This window comes from Scardinius erythrophthalmus (assembly GCF_964197995.2).
Source record: "Scardinius erythrophthalmus genome assembly, chromosome: 22".
NCBI lineage: Eukaryota > Metazoa > Chordata > Actinopteri > Cypriniformes > Leuciscidae > Scardinius > Scardinius erythrophthalmus.
The window spans coordinates 34513708-34538366 of NC_138242.1; the positions used below are offsets into that span (position 1 = coordinate 34513708).

General features: G+C 42.5%; 1 protein-coding gene across 3 annotated transcripts in view; it reads left to right on the forward strand.

The window, feature by feature from the left end:
* The first annotated feature begins 4001 nt into the window (after window positions 1-4001).
* anks6 (ankyrin repeat and sterile alpha motif domain containing 6) overlaps window positions 4002-24659 on the forward strand; it is a 72080-nt gene continuing 51422 nt past the window's right edge. For 2 of the 3 annotated variants that reach the window (XM_081352056.1, XM_081352057.1), the window contains exons 1-4: window positions 4002-4407; window positions 8429-8934; window positions 20768-20812; window positions 23855-24059. In XM_081352056.1, the coding sequence (XP_081208182.1) occupies window positions 4169-4407; window positions 8429-8934; window positions 20768-20812; window positions 23855-24059 (995 nt within the window). In that variant the 5' untranslated portion in view covers window positions 4002-4168. Of the gene's footprint in view, window positions 4408-8397; window positions 8935-20767; window positions 20813-23854; window positions 24060-24659 lie in introns of all 3 variants that reach the window. The other variant, XM_081352058.1, reaches the window with a different exon arrangement.

The window sequence follows — 24659 nt, forward strand, 5'->3', positions numbered from 1 at the left end:
TCTGGTTAATACTGGTTAATACTGGTTAATACTGGATAATACTGGTTAATACTGGTTAATACTGGATAATACTGGATAATACTGGTTAATACTGGTTAATTCTGGATAATACTGGTTAATACTGGTTAATACTGGATAATACTGGTTAATTCTGGATAATACTGGTTAATACTGGTTAATACTGGATAATACTGGTTAATACTGGTTAATTCTGGTTAATTATGGTCAGTACTGGTTAATTCTGGTTAGTACTGGTTAATACTGGTTAATTCTGGTCAGTACTGGTTAATTCTGGATAATACTGGTTAATACTGGTTAATACTGGATAATACTGGTTAATACTGGTTAATTCTGGTTAATTCTGGTTAATACTGGATAATACTGGTTAATACTGGATAATACTGGATAATACTGGTTAATACTGGTTAATACTGGATAATACTGGTTAATTCTGGTTAATTCTGGTCAGTACTGGTTAGTACTGCTTAATTCTGGTCAGTACTGGTTAATACTGGTTAATTCTGGTCAGTACTGGATAATACTGGTCAGTACTGGATAATTCTGGTTAGTACTGGTTAATACTGCTTAATACTGTTAATACTGGATAATACTGGTTAATACTGGTTAATACTGGTCAGTACTGGATAATACTGGTTAGAGCTGGATAATACTGGTTAGTACTGTTTAATTCTGGTTAATTCTGTTTAGTACTGGTTAATTCTGGTCAGTACTGGATAATACTGCTTAATACTGCTTAATTATGGTTAATTCTGGTCAGTACTGGATAATACTGGTTAATACTGGTCAGTACTGGATAATACTGGTTAGAGCTGGATAATACTGGATAATACTGGTTAGTACTGGTTAATTCTGGTTAATTCTGTTTAGTACTGGTTAATTCTGGTTAGAGCTGGATAATACTGGATAATACTGGTTAGTACTGGTTAATTCTGTTTAGTACTGGATAATACTGGTTAGAGCTGGATAATACTGGATAATACTGGTTAGTACTGGTTAACACTGCTTAATACTGCTTAATTCTGGTTAATTCTGGTTAATTCTGGTCAGTACTGGATAATCCTGGTTAATACTGGTCAGTACTGGATAATACTGGTTAATACTGGTCAGTACTGGATAATACTGGTTAGAGCTGGATAATACTGGTTAGTACTGGATAACACTGCTTAATACTGCTTAATTATGGTTAATTCTGGTTAATTCTGGTCAGTACTGGATAATACTGGTTAGAGCTGGATAATACTGGATAATACTGGTTAGTACTGGTTAATTCTGGTTAATTCTGTTTAGTACTGGTTAATTCTGGTTAATTCTGTTTAGTACTGGTTAATTCTGGTTAGAGCTGGATAATACTGGATAATACTGGTTAGTACTGGTTAATTCTGTTTAGTACTGGATAATACTGGTTAGAGCTGGATAATACTGGTCAGTACTGGATAACACTGCTTAATACTGCTTAATTATGGTTAATTCTGGTTAATTCTGGTCAGTACTGGATAATACTGGTTAATACTGGTCAGTACTGGATAATACTGGTTAATACTGGTCAGTACTGGATAATACCGGTTAGAGCTGGATAATACTGGTTAGTACTGGATAACACTGCTTAATACTGCTTAATTATGGTTAATTATGGTTAATTCTGGTCAGTACTGGATAATACTGGTTAGAGCTGGATAATACTGGTTAGTACTGGATAACACTGCTTAATACTGCTTAATTATGGTTAATACTGGTCAGTACTGGATAATACTGGTTAGAGCTGGATAATACTGGATAATACTGGTTAATTCTGTTTAGTACTGGTTAATTCTGGTTAATTCTGTTTAGTACTGGTTAATTCTGGTTAGAGCTGGATAATACTGGATAATACTGGTTAGTACTGGTTAATTCTGTTTAGTACTGGATAATACTGGTTAGAGCTGGATAATACTGGATAATACTGGTTAGTACTGGTTAATTCTGTTTAGTACTGGATAATACTGGTTAGAGCTGGATAATACTGGATAATACTGGTTAGTACTGGATAACACTGCTTAATACTGCTTAATTCTGGTTAATTCTGGTTAATTCTGGTCAGTACTGGATAATACTGGTTAATACTGGTCAGTACTGGATAATACTGGTTAATACTGGTCAGTACTGGATAATACTGGTTAATACTGGTTAATACGGGATAATACTGGTTAATACTGGTTAATACTGGTCAGTACTGGATAATACTGGTTAGAGCTGGATAATACTGGATAATACTGGTTAGTACTGGTTAATTCTGGTTAATTCTGTTTAGTACTGGTTAATTCTGGTCAGTACTGGATAATACTGGTTAGTACTGGATAATACTGCTTAATACTGCTTAATTCTGGTTAATTCTGGTTAATTCTAGTCAGTATTGGATAATACTGGTTAATACTGGTCAGTACTGGATAATACTGGTTAGAGCTGGATAATACTGGATAATACTGGATAATACTGGTTAGTACTGGTTAATTCTGGTTAGTGCTGGATAATACTGGTTAATTCTGGTTATTGTCATGTTCTTCAACTGTGTCTCTGGACTTGAATCATGAATCATTTTAGAGAAGAAATTGTGTTTGTTTCTAAAAATAATCCTCACATTCTTTCGTGAGTTGAGATGTGGAAGTCGATAAATGAAATGTTCCCAGGGTTGTTTGGTTTGTGTTCATTTCCGCTATCAGAGACTAAATGTATTTATGGTGTTTATCCTGCAGGAAGAACGAATGAAGTGTGTTGCTCTCTCGTTCACTGACCCTCGTCTGTGTGTAATGGGTTTTCACCAGGACCTTCTGCTCATATCCTTCAGTTTCATATTTACTTTATTTCAGACATATCAACAAACAGCTTACTAACATATATTTAAAAACCAACAAATGTATCATTAAAATTACATTTTAAATACAACTAAATTAATACCTTGGATGACTTAGTGTAAGATAATTTAAGGCCATTATAAGTATATTTTTAATTCATAAATCGACACATATGATTCTTTAACACAGCATGTAAAGTGCGAACATTAATAAATAAAAACATTTAGGGAGTTTAAAGGGAAAGTACACCTAAAAATGAAGATTCTGTCATCATTTACTCCTCAAGTTGTTCCGAACCTGTATGAGTGTCTTTCTTCTGTTGAACACAACAAGTCAATGGCTACCGTAAACTGTCTGGCTACCAAAATTCGTTAAAATATCATATTTTATGTTCAACAGAAGAAAGAAACTTGTACAGGTTTGGAACAACTTGAGGTTGAGTAAATGATGACACTTTCCCTTTAAGCCTAAGTCATTACGCATCAGTAAATGGCCCCTGAATCCTGAATCATTTAGCTTGAGTAAATTAATGCCCAGAATAAATGCAGTAAAAAGAGCCGCTTCAACATCATCTGTGCACATAATCCAACTCACAACATCATCATTAAACCCCTCTTGATGACAGTATTCATGAGCAGGGACACAATCTGCTGCTCATGTACTTTATATTTACAGTGAGGCATGCCTTTATGTTTGCTGTCCTCGGTTAAAGAGTGTGATGTTGATTTCTGGAGATGAACAGTGTTTCTCCAGTGGAGCGCGACTGACCCCTGCTGGCCACTGACGCTCATCACACGCCCTGATTCACTGTAGATCACAGTCTGATGTTCAGATCGCAGCTATTCTGGGCTCTTGTACTGTTTGTACTGTGACTCTTGCATCATAGACACAAATTCTCTGCTTTTCTCTGCCAAAAAATGTTCTCTAATTGGCCTGATTAGCCACGACACACACAAAAATAAGCCCTACAAATTAGTAAAATACCACAAATTTTACAGACGCTGCTGCATAAACATTTGCAAATGTAGGAGCTTGATTTTGTCCATGGGAACTGATGGGATGGCTGGAGAATGTTGATGTAATGTGACTCTTCATGTTTGACCAGCAGGTGTCGCAATGTTAATGTCTGTGACTCGGTTCTGTTGTTGTTCCACTGGAATCCCAGAGGAAGCAAGCGTCTGTGCGCATGCACAGGAACTCGAGCAGCTGAACTGAAGAAGTTTCTGATTGCCACTGTGTGTGTGTGTGTGTGTGAGAGAGAGAGAAAGAGTGTGAGTGTTTAGAGTGTATAACCTCGCGGTTCGGGTTCGGGTTCGGGCATGAGTGTGGGACTGTGGTTCCGACTGTGTGACGAGGGCGACCTGGAGAGCGCGCGGCGCGTGCTGGAGGAGCCGGGCGGGCGCGCGCATGTGGACGGGACCGATGACGAGGGAAACACGGCGCTGATGCTCGCGGCCGCCGGCGGGCACGAGCCCCTGGTCCGGTTCCTGCTCAGGAAAGGCGCATCAGTGGACCTTCGGAACCAGCACGGCTGGACCCCGCTCATGCAGGCCGCCAGGTGCAGATCCATAATCATAATCATCATCATAACCATAATCATGATGCTAACAACTCCAGATTCACTCCTGCTCTGCTGATCTGAGGGAGATAACTCAATATAGGCTTAGTTTATTTAAGATGATCAGCTGTGGTCATGTGGCAATCATCATTCTGTCATCATTAATTCATGTGGAACATAAAAGAGCATATTTTGGGAAATTACTGCTGTTTGTTTGTTCATATTTCAGGGGTTTTCAGTCTTTTAATAATATCGAAGGACTCCATCATAAAGACAGAGTGTTTCTTAATACTTATGATCAGTTATACTGAGAAAGATTAAAGAGTTAGTTCACCCAAAAATGAGAATTCTGTCAGTAATTACTCTCCCTCATGTTGTTCCAACCCCGTAAGACTCTCGTTCATCTTCGCAACACAAATTAAGATATTTTTGATTAGATCTGAGAGCGCTCTCACTCCTCCATAGGCTGCGGGGCAATTTCATTCTGCCGGCTCAGAGAAGTTGGTAAAGACATCGTTAGAATAGTCCGAGTGACTACAGTGGCTCCACCTTAAGTTTATCAAGCTTATCGAGAATACTTTTTGTGCGCAAAAAAAAAACAGAAAAATAACGACTTTATTCAACTATTCATTTTCTTCTGAGTGAGTTCACGAGAGCCGCGACGCATGCGCGAGAACTGAGAAGATGACGCACAAAAAGTATTTTTTTTTGCGCACAAAAAGTATTCTCGATAAGCTTGATAAACTTAAGGTGGAGCCACTGTAGTCACTCGGACTATTCTAACGATGTCTTTACCAACTTCTCTGAGCCGGCAGAATGAAATTGCCCCGCAGCCTATGGAGGAGTGAGAGCAGTGCTCGAATTGAGGGGGGGCTGGGGGGATCCGGGACCCCCCATAAGGTATTAGGGACCCCCCATAAGAAGTAAAAAATAGAATTAGGGGGGTCCCTCGGATATTTTTATTTTAGTAAAAATAATAATGACAAATCAAAATGTATTGTATGTATTGACAAAATAAATGCATGCAAAGGATACAGTAAATATCGTGAATTGATTATTTACAATAATTTATTTTAAGTGTGTTTATAGGCTAGTTGTCATGTCTCTTTAAAATGTAAACGCCCCGCCTAAAGAGAGCTGTGCGCGCGCATGACATCGTCGACTGACAGGACTGTTTGTTTGGCGCCGCTCCGGTGAAGCTAATTTTAGCTTTTAAAATATGGAGAAAAATAAACCTCCACTCGCAGTCGGGAAGAGAAAGCTTACTTACTTTTTTGAGGGGTAATTGTCTCTCGCTATATATCTTTCTACTTTATATCTAACATTTATCCACTCCATGTCGGGGCTTTTATATTCCTAGCATATATTCAACATTTAGGCTTACGTTACTATGGTTCTACAGGAGTGCTAGTGCTAGAGATCGCGATGAAGATGGATAACAGATTTTTAGTAATTATAAAGGGAGGGCTCGTTGTGCGCTTTCTATGCTTTATATCCATTCAGAATTTGTATTTATTTGTATATGACTTGTTTTTCATGCTGCTAGGACCAAAGGCTGTATAAACACGGCAAAGTTTTGGGAATTACATAACTTACGCATTTATGCGGGATTCACTCTTGAAATAGCAATGATTTATTTTGATTGCCATAGTATTGTTTGTTTATGAATAAAGCAGCCTTTTTCACTGAAATGGTTGAATAGTCTGCTGACTCACTCACTCATGACAGTGCTTTGCCGCCACCTACTGGATGTAACTATTTAAAAATCGTATGTGCTGAAATAGTTGAAAAATCCCAACCAACACACAGGCTGACAGCCTGTTTTGCCACAATTTATAATAAACAAGTTTCATGCATTTAATCAAGTCTTTTGGAACAAACATTATCACAGTGTCACATCAATCATGGACATCCCTATGTTAAACTTATAAACTATTCCAAAGACTGTATCCTGTTTGCCCAGTTGTCCTGCACTCTTTGAGTAAAACTCCTGCACCTGGGTTCATACTACATCATTACAGCCTGATAGTATTTTTCCATTCTTTTGCTACTGTTTAAGTAATAAAAAAGTTGTGAAGATAGATATCCTTTTGAAGTTACTGACTGCTCTCTTTTCACTGCTTTCGGAGACATTATGAAATAATTATCCCTGTGCCACTGTTGAATCTGACAGTGATACCATCCAGTGAGACTGAAAGCCATCTGATTATTTTCTACTGTTTTTGAGACATTTCAATGTATTTTGAAGTCACTTGCTTTTACGGGTGTTCAAGTGCCTTATATGTAGTGGCCTGGTATATTTGCCATAGCTGCCCTTTTGGGTCTGCTGCTTTGTCACCCTCTAAATCCATATTACTCAAGTAAGTAATTTAAAAGAATATATATATATATGTGTGTGTGTGAATTCAAGCGTTTTTAATAAATAGTATATATTTATGCATATTATGATCAAATATATTGTATATTTTGTATAAAGTGTATATTGCGAGACTAACCAACCCCCCGCCCAAAAAAACTTGGGGACCCCCCATAAGACTTGACTCAATTCGAGCACTGAGTGAGAGCGCTCTCAGATCTAATCAAAAATATCTTAATTTGTGTTGCGAAGATGAACGAGAGTCTTACGGGGTTGGAACAACATGAGGGAGAGTAATTACTGACAGAATTCTCATTTTGGGGTGAACTAACCCTGTAATATTATAAATGTGTGGTGTAAAATTGGCAAATGTTTAGTTTCATCATTACTTTCTTACGTACATTATAAATCTATACTGTCATATGTATTATTTATTTAAATCAAACAGCTCATTTACTTAAATAATTTTTTTAAGGAGTTACTTTTATATTTATTATTTATTTATTCTTACATTTTTTTAAGTGTACTGTTTTTCTCTAAACTTTTCCTCTGTTTTATGTTCCACAGAAGAAAATAAGTCATTCAGGTCTGGATGGAAATAAATAAATGATTCATTTCCAGATCAGCTGTCTCTTTCATATCATATTTATTCTTAATTTTTACCAGCTGTCGTTTAGTGCTTGATGAATCTGGCTTATCAAACTAAAGATAATTATGACTGATTAGCATTATGTTTATTATTGCGTTGTTTACAGCTGTGATAAACTGTGACTTACTGTACAGAGTAATGAGAATGTTTATTCATTAATTAGTATAATTAGTATTCAGTGTTTTTCATAATTGAAGTCAATTCCATTTGTTTCATAATATTAGCACTCATTCATTTGGACATAATCGGCACTGAACAGTGATAAAGCCTTGTCTCAGGCCTTGTCCACACTAATACGGTTTCGTTTGAAAACGCATCTCTCTCTCTCTGTCCTTCCGCCACACTGAGACGGCGTTTTTATTCATGGAAACAGCTTTTTGAAAACGCTCTCCAAAGGGGATACATTTGAAAACGCTGTTTTCGTGCTGTAGTGTGGACTGTCAAAACTGAGGTATTTTAAAACGATGACGTAAGTTTAGTCATGTGACACATATTGTACCAATAGATATTGATGTTTATAGCAGTATTGTGCCTGTTATGTGCCGTTCACTTTCACACAGCTGCTTAAATATGTCACTTCACACACTCTTCATATCACAGTCCTGCAAAGATGACAGAATTTACTCACATTTGCCAAACATGAGAGCTCTTGTGTTTTAGGCCAAACATATAATGGTGAGTGAGTGTGATCTGGACGCATCAGTGAATTATGAGAAATCTTGCTAAATAAAATGATCCTGTCAGAAGAATTGTTTGATAACTTGTTTATTTTTCCGTCTGTATCATCTCATTGAGTTTTTGTGAGGTTTTGCACATGCGCAGTAAAGGGGAATTTAGCGTTTTCCAAAGGTTTCTCATCCACACTGAAACATCTGAAAACGCTAGTGTGGAGGGAGGCTGTTTTTAAACGAAAGCGGCGTTTTCTAATGAATCCGGATTAATGTAGACGTTGCCTCAGTGTGTAACAGGATTAATTGAAACGCAGACGTCTGCATGTGCTATTGTGGTTTCCGCAGGTTTGGTCATGTGACTGTGGCTCACCTCCTGCTGGAGAACGGTGCCGAGATCAACGGCCGGAACCGTCTGGGCGCTAGCGTCCTCACCATAGCGGCGCGCGGGGGTCACGCTCAGCTAGCCAAACTCCTGCTGGAGAACGGCGCCTTCGTGGATGACCTGGACCACCTGTGTGTGGCGGAGGGCAGCGGGGTCAGCGGGGTCACCGGCAGGAGCTTCCTGGAGGTCACAGCTCTGCTAGCCGCTGCCCAGCACGGGCACGAGTCCGTGGTCCAGCTGCTGTTGGACTGGGGCGCTGACGTTAGCTTCGCGCAGAAGAGCACGGGCTGGAGCGCGCTGATGCTAGCGGCGGCCAGCGGGAGGCTAAGCGTCACACAGCAGCTGGTGGAGCGAGGAGCTGACCCTGACCAGATCAACGTGCTGGGCAAGACCGCCTTCGAGCTGGCGCTGCGGCACAGAGAGGTCAAGGGTTACCTGGACCCCATCACTACCGTCCGCCCGCAGCCAGGTGAGCATCTTACGCGCTTCAGCTAAAGCTAACCCTAACCCTGTACCCCATCACCACCGTCCGCCCGCCCACAGCCAGGTGAGCGTCTCATGCGCTTCAGCTAAAGCTAACCCCAACCCTTCGGTTAAAGCTAACCCTAACCCTAACCCTTCAGCTAAAGCTAACCCTAACCCTAACCCACGACGAAGCATTAGGAACTCAATGCAGGACGGTGGCGGCCTTTAAGAGGGGAAGGAATCTTCAGGACATGGTGGTTCACAGTAAACTGGGGCCAACAAAAAAAATTCCAACCAGAACTGGGACGATTGTAAGAGGAGGACGATTGTAAGAGGAGGACGATTGGGAGTTTTATCAGATCCTCTCGATACAGGGTGAAATATGTGGGTGAAACCAGAAACTCCATCCTCACCAGAATGTGGGCCCATAGGTTCACAATTAGGAAGGGGATACGTCACAAGGGGCACATAGTACCTCATTCTGAGAGGCATGGGATCCAGAATCTGAAAATAGGTGGATTGGAACACAACCCAGAGTGGGTGAAGAAGGATAGGTTGAGAAGGGGAAATTTTTGGATCAGGAGGCTGGGCACAATGTTCCCCAAGGGGTTGAATGTGGTAAACAGTAAAGGGGCATGAAAGTATCAATAAAGTATGGTGAAATCATCTTTAGTTGGTGTAATTATTGAGAATGGTCCTTTCTAAAAACAAAAGGGTAATAATGGGAGTTGAGTGAATACAAAAAAGGGAAAAATAGGGGGCAAGGGAAGGACAGGTCGGATGGGACAATGGTTGGTTGAGGGTGTTTGGTAACAGGGAAGACCAGGGTCCGAAACCAGCATGGATAAAATTTGGATAAAACCAAGTGATTAGATTATGGGTTTGGTGGGGGGAGTAGGGAAATCTGAGTTTGTCATAAGAAAATAGAGTTTATAAACTTAGGGACAATTAGATATAGATGGAAGTAGATCGAAAGGCTGGATGGTGTAGGGGTTAATGAGAGGGGAAGGGTAACGGGGAGACCAGGGTTCCTGTCCCACTTAAAAAAATTTTTTTTTTCCAGATGAAGGTTTGATGAGATTAGTAGGTCGGTGAGGGACAGGGCGGGGTGGTTTGGATGGATAAAGTGGTGGAAAACAAATAGAATAAGTGGGTGATGGATTATAGTGGTCAGAGAGTGGTAGAAACTAGTGAGGGGTTTGGTTGGAAGAGTATGTTCGGAACAGGAATATCAGAGTTCGAATCCTGCAAAGGAATAAAAAATTATAATAAAAAAAATATTGAAATTAAAACAGGTTGGTTATGGATTGGATAAAGGGAATATGGAGATAGGGATAATTAGATTAGATGGTTGGTGAGTAAAAGTAATGGGAAATGAGACTGGGAGCAGATAGGGAAGCTGGAGAGATTTTTATGGTGTAGTGGGTGGAGAAGGTGATAGAGACCAGGCTGGAAACCAGCACCAAAAACAAGTTTTGGTTTAAATGATGGTTGGGGAAAGGTTTAATAGGTGAAGAAGAGGCTAAGGTATGGGAATGAGTTACAGGAAGATGGTGACTAATAAAATCAAGATTTGAACTGCCAGGTCACAAATAATAAGCCTTGGAGAGGTCAGAGGGAGGTTAGGTTGAAGGGAACGGTTATTGGTAGAAACTCGTGGAAGTAACAATGTTATGACTAGAGGTAATTGGACCACAAAGGATTGTGGGTATGGGTAATTGGGTAAACCAGGAGTGTGACAGTTGGTGTAGAGGGATAAGGTGGGAAGAGAAGATAGAGGTTAGTTAGGACATAGGTTCCTTGCGATTGCATCTTACTACGGTAAGTGTGATGTCTGTTGTGAGTTTCAGGTGCCTTAGGGGGGGATAATTGGTAGAAGCTTGTTACTAAGGTACCACCAATATGAGCCCTGTGACACGGGCCCTTTTTGGGTGACCTTGGATATCTTGCGGAAAGCAAAAGTTATTGTCTTTTCCTTGCTCGGAGTTGCTCTCAGATCGATCCCAAACCGCTCTTAAGCTAAGACTTCTACATAGAAGTTTTTAAGCTAAATTAGGAGTTTTCTGAGAGGATTCTTAGAAGCTTTAAGAATATGGGCCCTGGTGTTTAAAGAGCCAAAACACCCAATGATCCTGAGGTACACCACTGATGACATGTCTTTGGTTGATAGATCTAGGAAGACGATGAAAGAAAACCCTAAGAATAACCCTAACCCACTTTTTTTAGGGGGAGATGGATCTTTTCCTAGCTCGTTCAGACTGCCTTTTACCTACAACATACCTAACCCTACCACAGGAGGGAGGTGTAATTACAGTGCAATTGGGCAATCCCTGGGTCCAAACATACCTAAACTTGCCCCTTACAGGAGATTGGGACCGAATTCCAACACCATGGGACTAGCCCTGGGTCCAAACACACCTCAACTTACTTCTACAGGAGATTGGGCCATAGGTGGGCCCTAAGGGAAATAGGAGCAGGATAGGAGAATTGATGCGATGGAAAGAGGTATTAAAAACAAGAGAACCAAGAGAAAGGTTTGTTGAAAGATAGGATAAGATTGATAAGATTAAGATTTGTTGAGCTAAAAACAGCTAAAGAGTGGATCAGTCCTATCAAAAACATGCAACCGCCAGTGCATTCCTGCGTCCTCCCTAACCCAAACTGGACAGCCCAGAGTGGTTGTCTGGGGAGAAGGCGTTGTCTTTTCACAAACCTAATGCTTCATCTAACGCTAACCCTAACCCTAACCCATCACCCCAGTCTTCTTCATCACTTCTGTTCTTCAATTCTGCTGCATTTTTCAATTCTACCCATAACGAACTCTCTCGTCTGATTGAGATCAGTGTAGAACAGATACACACGTTCAGACTCACTGCTGATGATCCTCCAGCAGAGGCGGACTCACCGTCAGGCAAAGGTAGGCGACCGCCTTGGCCCCCAAAATACAAGGGCCCCCTTAAAATGCTTTTTATATACGTGATGCGCGTTCAGCACGCATGGGGTGTGTGTTACCAGGACAACCGTCTGCGCGTCCATGTTGAAAGGCTGCGTGTGTGTCCTGCTGGTAGCAAATGAAAATATCATGCATCTCAAGCTATAACTTACAGTTTTTCTGAATTGCTAAAACACATTTCTTGAAACCATCACTCACTTTCTCAAAGCCAAATTTTCAAACTACATTCAGAGAATCTCTGATTCTTCTGGCAAATTAAACAATTGCCTCAAAACCATTTTATCTGCTCAAAATCAAATGCTTTCAGATCATACACACGAGTCAATATTATACACACTAGAGTTCATTCATTAGACACTACAACAAAAAATGGAGAACACAGAATCCAAAGCATGCAGTTACAGAAAAAAAAGTATATTGTAACAAAGTAAACAAATTTTGCAACTACTTAAGGTGAATAAATGGTATACTGTATGCACTGCAAGTAAAGTATTGTACTGAATATTGTATAGTATTGAACACAGTGACCCAACTTCAAAAGCCAAAAAGGTTACAGTAAAATACTCTAAATGAAAAAAGCATGTTACAGTCACTCAGAAGAGTTGTGCAGCTGCAGAATCACCGTCAGTGGGAGAGATTCTGCTGATTCTGCACACACACACTCTTCCCCCTCTTACACACACACTCTTCCCCCTCTTACTCACACACTCTTCCTCCTCTTACTCACACACTCTTCCTCCTCTTACTCACACACTCTTCCTCCTCTTACACACACACTCTTCCCCCTCTTACTCACACACTCTTCCCCCTCTTACACACACACTCTTCCTCCTCTTACTCACACACTCTTCCTCCTCTTACACACACACTCTTCCTCCTCTTACTCACACACTCTTCCCCCTCTTACTCACACACTCTTCCCCCTCTTACACACACACTCTTCCTCCTCTTACTCACACACTCTTCCTCCTCTTACACACACACTCTTCCTCCTCTTACTCACACACTCTTCCTCCTCTTACACACACACTCTTCCTCCTCTTACTCACACTCTTCCTCCTCTTACTCACACACTCTTCCCCTTACACACACACTCTTCCTCCTCTTACTCACACACTCTTCCTCCTCTTACTCACACACTCTTCCCCTTACACACACACTCTTCCTCCTCTTACTCACACACTCTTCCTCCTCTTACTCACACACTCTTCCTCCTCTTACTCACACACTCTTCCTCCTCTTACACACACACTCTTCCCCCTCTTACTCACACACTCTTCCCCCTCTTACACACACACTCTTCCTCCTCTTACTCACACACTCTTCCTCCTCTTACACACACACTCTTCCTCCTCTTACTCACACACTCTTCCCCCTCTTACTCACACACTCTTCCCCCTCTTACACACACACTCTTCCTCCTCTTACTCACACACTCTTCCTCCTCTTACACACACACTCTTCCTCCTCTTACTCACACACTCTTCCTCCTCTTACACACACACTCTTCCTCCTCTTACTCACACTCTTCCTCCTCTTACTCACACACTCTTCCCCTTACACACACACTCTTCCTCCTCTTACACACACACTCTTCCTCCTCTTACTCACACACTCTTCCTCTTACTCACACATTCTTCCTCCTCTTAATCACACACTCTCTCACACACACACACACACACACACACACACACACACACACACACTCTTCCTCCTCTTACACACACACACACTTTTCCTCCTCTTACACACACACTCTTCCTCCTCTTACTCACACACTCTTCCCCCTCTTACACACACACTCTTCCTCCTCTTACTCACACACTCTTCCCCCTCTTACTCACACACTCTTCCCCCTCTTACACACACACTCTTCCTCCTCTTACTCACACACTCTTCCTCCTCTTACACACACACTCTTCCTCCTCTTACTCACACACTCTTCCTCCTCTTACACACACACTCTTCCCCCTCTTACACACACACTCTTCCTCCTCTTACTCACACACTCTTCCCCCTCTTACTCACACACTCTTCCCCCTCTTACACACACACTCTTCCTCCTCTTACACACACACTCTTCCCCCTCTTACTCACACACTCTTCCCCCTCTTACACACACACTCTTCCTCCTCTTACTCACACACTCTTCCCCCTCTTACACACACACTCTTCCTCCTCTTACTCACACACTCTTCCTCCTCTTACACACACACTCTTCCTCCTCTTACTCACACACTCTTCCTCCTCTTACTCACACACTCTTCCCCTTACACACACACTCTTCCTCCTCTTACTCACACACTCTTCCCCTTACACACACACTCTTCCTCCTCTTACACACACACTCTTCCTCCTCTTACTCACACACTCTTCCTCTTACTCACACATTCTTCCTCCTCTTAATCACACACTCTCACACACACACACACACACACACACACACACACACACACACACACACACACACACTCTTCCTCCTCTTACACACACACACACACTTTTCCTCCTCTTACACACACACACTCTTCCTCCTCTTACTCACACACTCTTCCTCCTCTTACACACACACTCTTCCTCCTCTTACACACACACTCTTCCTCCTCTTACTCACACACTCTTCCCCTTACACACACACACTCTTCCTCCTCTTACTCACACACTCTTCCCCTTACACACACACTCTTCCTCCTCTTACTCACACACTCTTCCTCTTACTCACACACTCTTCCTCCTCTTACTCACACACTCTCACACACACACTCTTCCTCCTCTTACACACACACACTCTTCCTCCTCTTACACACACACACTCTTCCTCCTCTTACACACACACTCTTCCTCCTCTTACACACACACTCTTCCTCCTCTTACACACACACTCTTCCTCCTCTTACACACACACTCTTCCTCCTCTTACACACACAATCTTCCTCCTCTTACTCACACACTCTTCCTCCTCTTACACACACACTCTTCCTCCTCTTACACACACACTCTTCCTCCTCTTACACACACAATCTTCCTCCTCTTACTCACACACTCTTCCTCCTCTTACACACACACTCTTCCTCCTCTCACACACACACTCTTCCTCCTCTTACTCACACACTCTTCCTCCTCTTACACACACACTCTTCCTCCTCTTACACACACACTCTTCCTCCTCTTACTCACACACTCTTCCCCTTACACACACACACTCTTCCTCCTCTTACTCACACACTCTTCCCCTTACACACACACTCTTCCTCCTCTTACTCACACACTCTTCCTCTTACTCACACACTCTTCCTCCTCTTACTCACACACTCTCACCTACCTTACCCTTTTTCACCACTCCACACCGACTGCTACTATCAAGAGTTTCCTACTAAGGGGATTGAAACATCTAGTTCTATTAGCTTTAATGATCTTCTGGAAGAAAACCCAGTGACTGTTGTGAAAGTGCAGCTGACGACATGGGAAAGACCGTGTGACAGCATGGAGAGACAGTTGACAGGAGGAAATAGACCCCAACGGGGCTGTTATGGGCTAGCTCCCCATAGCAGCAGGCTCCGTCACCCTATTAGGGCACAAGAGCCACCTTATCTGGCTACGAAAAGTTCAAAAAGAAGAATACCCCTAGAGTCTGCGAGAGCAGGGGCGCAAGAAGACTCACAGACTGACCTCCCGGTAATGACCCTCGGAATGGACATGACACTGAATGAAGGAAGTAGTAAGACTCTTGAGAAACCAGCAGCTGGAAATGTTCTTCAGACTTGCGTGTGTGGATGGGCGAAAGTAACATCAACCCATGGTCTTAAGATACATCAAGGACGGATGAAATGCCTGAGAACCATCAACCCAGGGCCCCGCATTGACCAGATTCTGTCAAGAAGAAGGTTAAATCAGTCGGATGAAAATCAGCGGCAGGAAGAACCCCATAGTCCGCAGAGAATCAGCACCCCAGGGAATGAGGAGAAGGCTTCAGGCAAAACCACCAGTCCAAGACAACAACCAGCCCACCGCAAAAAAGAAAACATGCAAGGATGTAAGCCGTTGGTCAAATGGCCAAAGTCTAACAGCAAGGAGTGGGAAACCATCAATACAGACTTAAGCCTTATCCTAAATAACATCAAAGGATCAGCCGAGAAGAAGCTGGAGAAGATGGGTGACCTTATCTACAGCTACGGAGAGGAGAAATGTGGAGTGAAGGAGCAAGTCAGAAAGAAAGACATGCTTCCCGCCCCCAAGTCCCGTCGGCTTCAAGAAATCCAACAACTTGTGAAAGAGAGGCGACGGCTAAGAAAGTTGTGGAGAAAGGCGACAGTAGAAGAAAGGGAAGGCATCAACTTCCTTCAAAAGGACTTAAAGCACAGACTCTCAAAACTCCACCGAGCAGAAAGCCTACGGAAGCGCCGGAAAAAGAAAGAAAAAGCTAGAACCGATTTCTATAAAGACCCTTTTAAATTTGTGAAAGGCATACTCACAAAGGAGAAGAGTGGATCCCTGAAAACATCAAAAGACCAGGTTGAAGAGCATCTGAGAACCATCTATACTAATAGGAAAAAAGATGAACCGATCGTTGTCCCCACTGACATACCTCCAATATCACCACCACAACATCAGTTTGATATCAGCCCTCCCAAACTGAGCGAGGTGAAGCAGGCAGTGAAAAAGGCAAGAGCGGCATCTGCACCAGGCCCTAACGGCGTATCGTATAGTGTCTACAAGAACACTCCAGATGTTGTGAAAATTCTGTGGAAAAACATGAAAGTGGCGTGGGTCAAGCAAATCATCCCGAAAGCCTGGCGAAGAGCGGGAGGGGTGTTCATCCCAAAAGAAAAGAACTCAAAAACCATTGAACAGTTCCGCCAGATAAACCTTCTGAACATTGAAGGCAAGATCTTTTTCAAAGTGTTGGCAAACCGACTGACACAGTATTTAAAACAAAACCACTTCATTGACACATCAATCCAAAAGGCTGGCATTGCAGGCTTTTCGGGATGCCTTGAACATAACAGCATCATATGGCATCAAATCCAGACTGCAAAGAAAGAAGGGAAAGATCTTCACGTCTTGTTCCTTGATCTGGCCAATGCCTTTGGTTCAGTTTCTCATTCAGTTCTGTGGGCTGCCTTTGATTTCTTCCAAGTGCCGACTACAATCACAAATCTAGTGAAACACTACTTCCAGGACTTACAGTTTTGCCTTACAACATCAGACTTCACCACAAGTTGGCAACCGCTGGAGGTAGGCATCATGGCGGGGTGTACCATCTCCCCATTGGCCTTCACGATGGCAATGGAGATCATTATTAGAGCCTCGAAATGGGTTGTGGGAGGAGAACGACTACAATGTAATCAGAGGTTACCACCAATTCGAGCCTATATGGATGATCTAACAATACTCACAACAACTGTCCCCTGCACCAAGAGATTGCTGGAGAAACTTCATCAAAATATAACATGGGCGAGGATGAAGTTAAAGCCCAATAAGTGCAGAAGCATCTCTATCGTGAAAGGCCAAGTCACAGACCAAAGATTTCATATTGGCGGAACAACTGTCCCAACTGTATCAGAAATGCCAGTAAAGAGTTTGGGGAGATGGTATGATGCGAAGCTCAAAGACACCGAGCAGTTTGAACAACTAAAAAATGATACCAGCCTGTACATGGAGCGCATCAGCAAGACCTTGTTGCCAGGAAAACTTAAGTTATGGTGTTTTCAATTTGGAATACTCCCAAGACTCTTGTGGCCGTTAACTGTGTATGAGATCCCCATCACCAAGGTTGAAAAGTTGGAACGGCTGATAAGCACACAGCTGAAGCAGTGGCTTGGAATTCCACGTTGTTTAAGTTCCGTTGGCCTTTATGGACATGGCAAGTTGGAATTACCAATCACAGGGCTCGTGGAGGAGTTCAAATGCACCAAAGCAAGGCTCGTTATGACCCTATCTGAATCAGAGGATGTAGTCATTCGAACAGCGGCCCCCCGGGTGGTAGCGGGAAGGAAGTGGATTCCATCAGAAGCTGTTCGGAGTGCAAAGTCTGCGCTTCATTTCAGAGATGTGGTTGGACAAGTACAGCATGGAAGGGCAGGGTTTGGACTCATCCCCAAAACTCCTCTGTGGCATAAAGCAACAGCAGTGCAGAAGAGACAGCTAGTGGTAGAAGAGGTTAGGAGACAGGAGGAGGGAGAGCGACATGCCAAAGCCATATCAATGGCCAAGCAAGGGAGATGGACCAACTGGGAGGGCCTGGAGAAGAAAAAGCTCAGCTGGCGTGACATCTGGCAGATGGAGGGAGCACGGCTGAGTTTTGTAATCAGGGCCACATACGACCTGCTACCCTCCCCTCAAAATCTGAAAGAGTGGTATGGAGAAGATCCCGCCTGTTCCCTGTGTCAAGTACCTGCATCCCTAAGGCACATTCTATCAGGGTGTACTATAAGTCTCACCCAAGGGCGCTATACTTGGCGGCATAACCAAGTACTCAGAGAACTGGCAGTAATATTGGAACAGAAACGAACTACAACAAACAATCTCCCACAAACATCAGCAGGAGAGGTCAACTTCACAAATTTCGTACCAGCTGGCCAACATCAAGAGCACAGTACAACACCTAAGGATGCAAGCATCCTGCAGTCAGCGCGGGATTGGAAATTGGAAGTGGACCTTGATAAGAAGCTTGTGTTTCCCCCAGAAATAGTGGTTACAACACTCCGGCCAGACATGGTCCTGTGGTCTCCAACAACAAAGTTAGCATATGTTGTGGAATTAACAGTACCATGGGAAGATGGGGTTGAAGAGGCTTATGAGAGGAAAAAGAACAAATATTCCGACCTGGCAGCTGAAGCATCCCAGAACGGCTGGAAGACCAGCATCTTCCCGGTAGAAGTGGGATGCAGGGGATTTGTTGCCACTTCTACCACCAGTTTTCTGAGGAAAATAGGGGTGAAGGGTCGCTCTCTCCAACAGGCCATCAAGTCTATGTCAAGTGCTGCCGAAAAAAGCAGTAACTGGCTCTGGATCAAGCGTAAGGACCCCAACTGGGCAGCAAGGTAGAGACAGATGGTATGCGGTCAGGCTTAGGCCCGACTCAGGGAGAAGGACGCCCCTGCCAGGCAGAGTCCATCAGGGATATGGAGGGTATGGCATGGAGGGGGGTGTACCTGGGACGCTGGGTACACTGTTGAGCCTTCTGGAGACGTTGTGGGCTTCAATCAACGAAACGTCGATGAAGCAGGGTGCCCACCTGATGACCCCAATGACATACCTTACCCTTTTTCACCACTCCACACCGACTGCTACTATCAAGAGTTTCCTACTAAGGGGATTGAAACATCTAGTTCTATTAGCTTTAATAAAATTAAAAAAATCACACACACACTCTTCCTCCTCTTACACACACACACTCTTCCTCCTCTTACACACACTCTTCCTCCTCTTACACACTCTTCCTCCTCTTACACAGACACTCTTCCTCCTCTTACACACACACTCTCACACACACACTCTTCCTCCTCTTACACAGACACTCTTCCTCCTCTTACACACACACACTCTTCCTCCTCTTACACAGACACTCTTCCTCCTCTTACACACACACTCTCACACACACACTCTTCCTCCTCTTACTCACACACACTCTTCCTCTTACACACACATTCTCCCTCTTCTCTATTGTTTCCATCCATTGTTGGTATCAACATTCAGTGCAACATTTTGAGTCAGTTTTGACTCTGAACTGACTTGTATTATGTACAGTTGGTTTGGTCTCATCACTAGAAATAAGTGTGAACAATTCTGAGTCGTTGTGTGTAAACGATGACAACTGTGTTGTAGATGTGTTTAACTTTCGCCTGCCTGTGTTTAGCGTTTTGAAACTTAAGTGTATCACAGTGTAAAATGTGTTTAGTGAGTGAGAATGTGTTTAGAGTTTTGCAAAATGAGTGCATGAGATTTGCAAACAGTGTTTTAACGACCTGAACTTGTTTAATGTTTTACAGAAAGAGTGATTTAATAGACAAATTGGTTTAAGTTATTGAGAATTTGGTTCAGAGAATGGGGTTTAGTGTTTTAGCAATTCAGAAAAATTGTAATACTGAGCAACAGTGCGTATTCTATTTTTATTGTTTTAAATGTTGCTCACTCATTTCTGTGAAGGACCCAAGTAGAGTCTGCATGCACAGTTACACAGGCACTCAACTCTGACACCCCATTGGACGCGCTGCACTTTTTACTTCTTTTTTGGTTTAAATAATAATTTAAGTGTGTTAAATTGTTTAATTTCCATTGTTTTTATTTTCATTTAAATTTGTAGTTAAAATAAATAAAAATAAATGTATTTTAAGGTATAGAATTACAGCTTTGGTTATTGTGTTATTGGGAATTGCACAATGAAAATTACCCCAATGCACCTATAGTGTAATTTCACCATATAGCCTATTGTTGCTAAAACAAGAATAAAAGCCTTTATAACATGTAGACTACATGAAAAATGTAGAATAATTTGACAACTATGGGACACCGCCGTGCAGCAGGGAGCATCACAGCAGAGAAAACCTCATGAATGATCCAGGTAAATGTGTTGGTAAAGGGCCCCATTCCTATATTTTGCCTGGGCCCCCAAATCACTAAATCCACCCTGTCCTCCAGTATCCTTCAAAAATAGCTTCAGGTTTTGTAGGCTTTGTTTTTATTTGTTTATTTTTTAAATATTTAAATTATGTTACTATCCACCGACGTGCTTCTGTTTCTGAGCCGGACTGGTTAGTGTTGCTTTAGCTGTTGTTCTTCTCAAACTGAGCCGCTCACACTGGCAGACGATTGAGGCCGATAATATTAAACGTGCTTCTGTTTTCACCTGATTTCGTGCTTGTGTTTCTTCAATGCTCAACAGATGATGAGAAGAAACGGCCTGATGTCTTCCATGCGCTGAAGTTAGGTAAGTTTAAAGATAAAATCTACTGTCAAAAAGGTCTACAATGATCATTGTATTATAGTGTACATAATATAAAGTCCTTTATTCACATGAATCTTAATGTACATGAAATTATTGTAAACCTATAGAGTATATATCAGGGTTTTTCCTGACTGGTGGCTGGACGTTGGTCCTGCTAGGCTGGGGGGTTCAGGGGTCGTGCTCCCCTGTAAGAACATTTTGTATATTTTAAAGATAAATTCATTAATATGCACTTTAAGAGTCCAAAATTAAGAGCTCCAACTGATGTTCAGTGTGCAAATAAAACAAGGAAAAAGTCTGTGCAGTGACTTGTACCTGAACTTTATAGGGGACTCATGTGCTTGTGCGCTAGAGATGTGCTGATCAGCTCTAACTTCACCTGAAGTCTTTGGCAAAATTACATTTCTTTAATAGCCTAAACACAGGATTTACTCTCTTCAGACTTAAATGATCACTGTTTCATTACATCATTGTTGGAAAATACTCTAAGCTTACTTTAAGCTTGTTAAGTTGTTAAGTTATGAAATAAAAAATGGCTTCTTTTAAAACAAACATGTTCACATAATGTATTGTAATTGATGTGTACGTGAGAGTATATTTGTAAATGAATGCTGAGGAATGAATGAAGGGTGTGATCATTTTAATGCTGGGATAAATGCATTATTAACTTTATTTGTTGACATCAGCCTGCCCAGGGACTACAGGTGGAAATTAGCACAAGTGCTACAACCTGGTAAAATGCATCTCTCCTTTTTAAGGTTAATGTATATTTTACATTGTCCCTGTTCAAAAAAAATTTGAACGTAATTCTCTATATAATTGTGTATATGTTTCATGCTTGAATGATGAAGATGGAGTGATTCTGTAGGGTTAAGGATCTCAGAGCTGTAGATGGAGTGATTCTGTAGGGTTAAGGATCTCAGAGCTGTAGTTGAAGTGATTCTGTAGGGTTAAGGATCTCAGAGCTGTAGTTGGAGTGATTCTGTAGGGTTAATTATCTCAGAGCTGTAGTTGGAGTGATTCTGTAGGGTTAATGATCTCAGAGCTGTAGTTGGAGTGATTCTGCAGGGGTTAATGATCTTAGAGCTGTAGTTGGATTGATTCTGTAGGGGTTAATGATCTCAGAGCTGTAGTTGGAGTGATTCTGTAGGGTTAATGATCTCAGAGCTGTAGTTGGAGTGATTCTGTAGGGGTTAATGATCTTAGAGCTGTAGATGGAGTGATTCTGTAGGGTTAATGATCTCAGAGCTGTAGATGGAGTGATTCTGTAGGGTTAATGATCTCAGAGCTGTAGTTGGAGTGATTCTGCAGGGGTTAATGATCTCAGAGCTGTAGTTGGAGTGATTCTGTAGGGGTTAATGATCTCAGAGCTGTAGTTGGAGTGATTCTGCAGGGGTTAATGATCTCAGAGCTGTAGTTGGAGTGATTCTGTAGGGGTTAATGATCTCAGAGCTGTAGTTGGATTGATTCTGTTGGGGTTAATGATCTCAGCTGTAGTTGGAGTGATTATGTAGGGTTAATTATCTCAGAGCTGTAGTTGGAGTGATTCTGCAGGGTTAATGATCTCAGAGCTGTAGTTGGAGTGATTCTGTAGGGGTTAATGATCTCAGAGCTGTAGTTGGAGTGATTATGTAGGGTTAATTATCTCAGAGCTGTAGTTGGAGTGATTCTGCAGGGGTTAATGATCTCAGAGCTGTAGTTGGATTGATTCTGTAGGGGTTAATGATCTCAGAGCTGTAGTTGGAGTGATTCTGTAGGGTTAATGATCTCAGAGCTGTAGTTGGAGTGATTCTGCAGGGGTTAATGATCTCAGAGCTGTAGTTGGAGTGATTCTGTAGGGTTAATGATCTCAGAGCTGTAGTTGGAGTGATTCTGTAGGGTTAATGATCTCAGAGCTGTAGTTGGAGTGATTCTGTAGGGTTAATGATCTCAGAGCTGTAGATGGAGTGATTCTGTAGGGTTAATGATCTCAGAGCTGTAGTTGGAGTGATTCTGCAGGGGTTAATGATCTCAGAGCTGTAGTTGGAGTGATTCTGTAGGGGTTAATGATCTCAGAGCTGTAGTTGGAGTGATTCTGCAGGGGTTAATGATCTCAGAGCTGTAGTTGGAGTGATTCTGTAGGGTTAATGATCTCAGAGCTGTAGTTGGATTGATTCTGTAGGGATAATGATCTCAGAGCTGTAGTTGGAGTGATTCTGTAGGGGTTAATGATCTCAGAGCTGTAGTTGGAGTGATTCTGCAGGGGTTAATGATCTCAGAGCTGTAGTTGGAGTGATTCTGTTGGGGTTAATGATCTCAGAGCTGTAGTTGGATTGATTCTGTAGGGATAATGATCTCAGAGCTGTAGTTGGAGTGATTCTGCAGGGGTTAATGATCTCAGAGCTGTAGTTGGAGTGATTCTGTAGGGGTTAATGATCTCAGAGCTGTAGTTGGATTGATTCTGTAGGGATAATGATCTCAGAGCTGTAGTTGGAGTGATTCTGTAGGGGTTAATGATCTCAGAGCTGTAGTTGGAGTGATTCTGCAGGGGTTAATGATCTCAGAGCTGTAGTTGGAGTGATTCTGTTGGGGTTAATGATCTCAGAGCTGTAGTTGGAGTGATTATGTAGGGTTAATTATCTCAGAGCTGTAGTTGGAGTGATTCTGCAGGGTTAATGATCTCAGAGCTGTAGTTGGAGTGATTCTGTAGGGGTTAATGATCTCAGAGCTGTAGTTGGATTGATTCTGTAGGGATAATGATCTCAGAGCTGTAGTTGGAGTGATTCTGTAGGGGTTAATGATCTCAGAGCTGTAGATGGAGTGATTCTGTAGGGTTAATGATCTCAGAGCTGTAGTTGGAGTGATTCTGTAGGGTTAATGATCTCAGAGCTGTAGTTGGAGTGATTCTGTAGGGTTAAGGATCTCAGAGCTGTTGATGGAGTGTGTGTCGCGCAGGGAACGCTCAGCTGGTGAAGGAGATCGTGGAGGAGGACTCGGGAGTGTAGGGTTAACGAGTGTCGAGTTGATGGAGTGTGTGTCGCGCAGGGAACGCTCAGCTGGTGAAGGAGATCGTGGAGGAGGACTCGGGGCAGGTGAACGCCCTGAACGCTGACGGAGCGTCTCCGCTGATGATGGCGGCTGTGAGTGGGCAGCTGGAGCTGGTGCAGATGCTGGTGGAGAAACAGGCTCACGTGGACCAACGGGACTCAGTGCACGGCTGGACGGCGCTCATGCAGGCCACGTACCACGGGTCAGCACACACACCCTTACACACGGGTCAGCACACACACCCTTACATACGGGTCAGCACACACACCATTACACACGGGTCAGCACCAGTGGCGTAGCCACGAGGGGGCCTGGGTGGGCCTAGGCCCCCTCATTTATATGTCCGGCCCCCTCAGATTTCTGATGGCTTAAAATAAAATAATAAAAATAAGAAATTATTGGTGTGTTAGTCTAATTGATAGATTGAACAATCAAAATACTGCGCGGTAAAATGCGGCTGTTTTCAAACTTGATTTGACGTGTTGTGCGTAACCTAGGCCAGGGGTTTTCAAAGTGGGAGGGGGGCCGCCAGGGGGCGCCAGGGGGGCCGCAGCAAGTTGGGGAAAAAAAGCGGAAAAAAGTAAAAAAATATATATTTATATAAAATATAAAATATTTGCTAATATGAGTATTGTTATGAAATAAAATAATAATAATTTGTTGCATAGCCTATCTTAACATTATACTTTTAATGTTAATATTTTAGAGATGAACTGGGGTGCGTTTCCCGAAAGCATCGTTGGCCAACCATGGTCGCAAGTTCCGTCGTTACCAATAGAGTTCAATGGACATTGCGATGAAC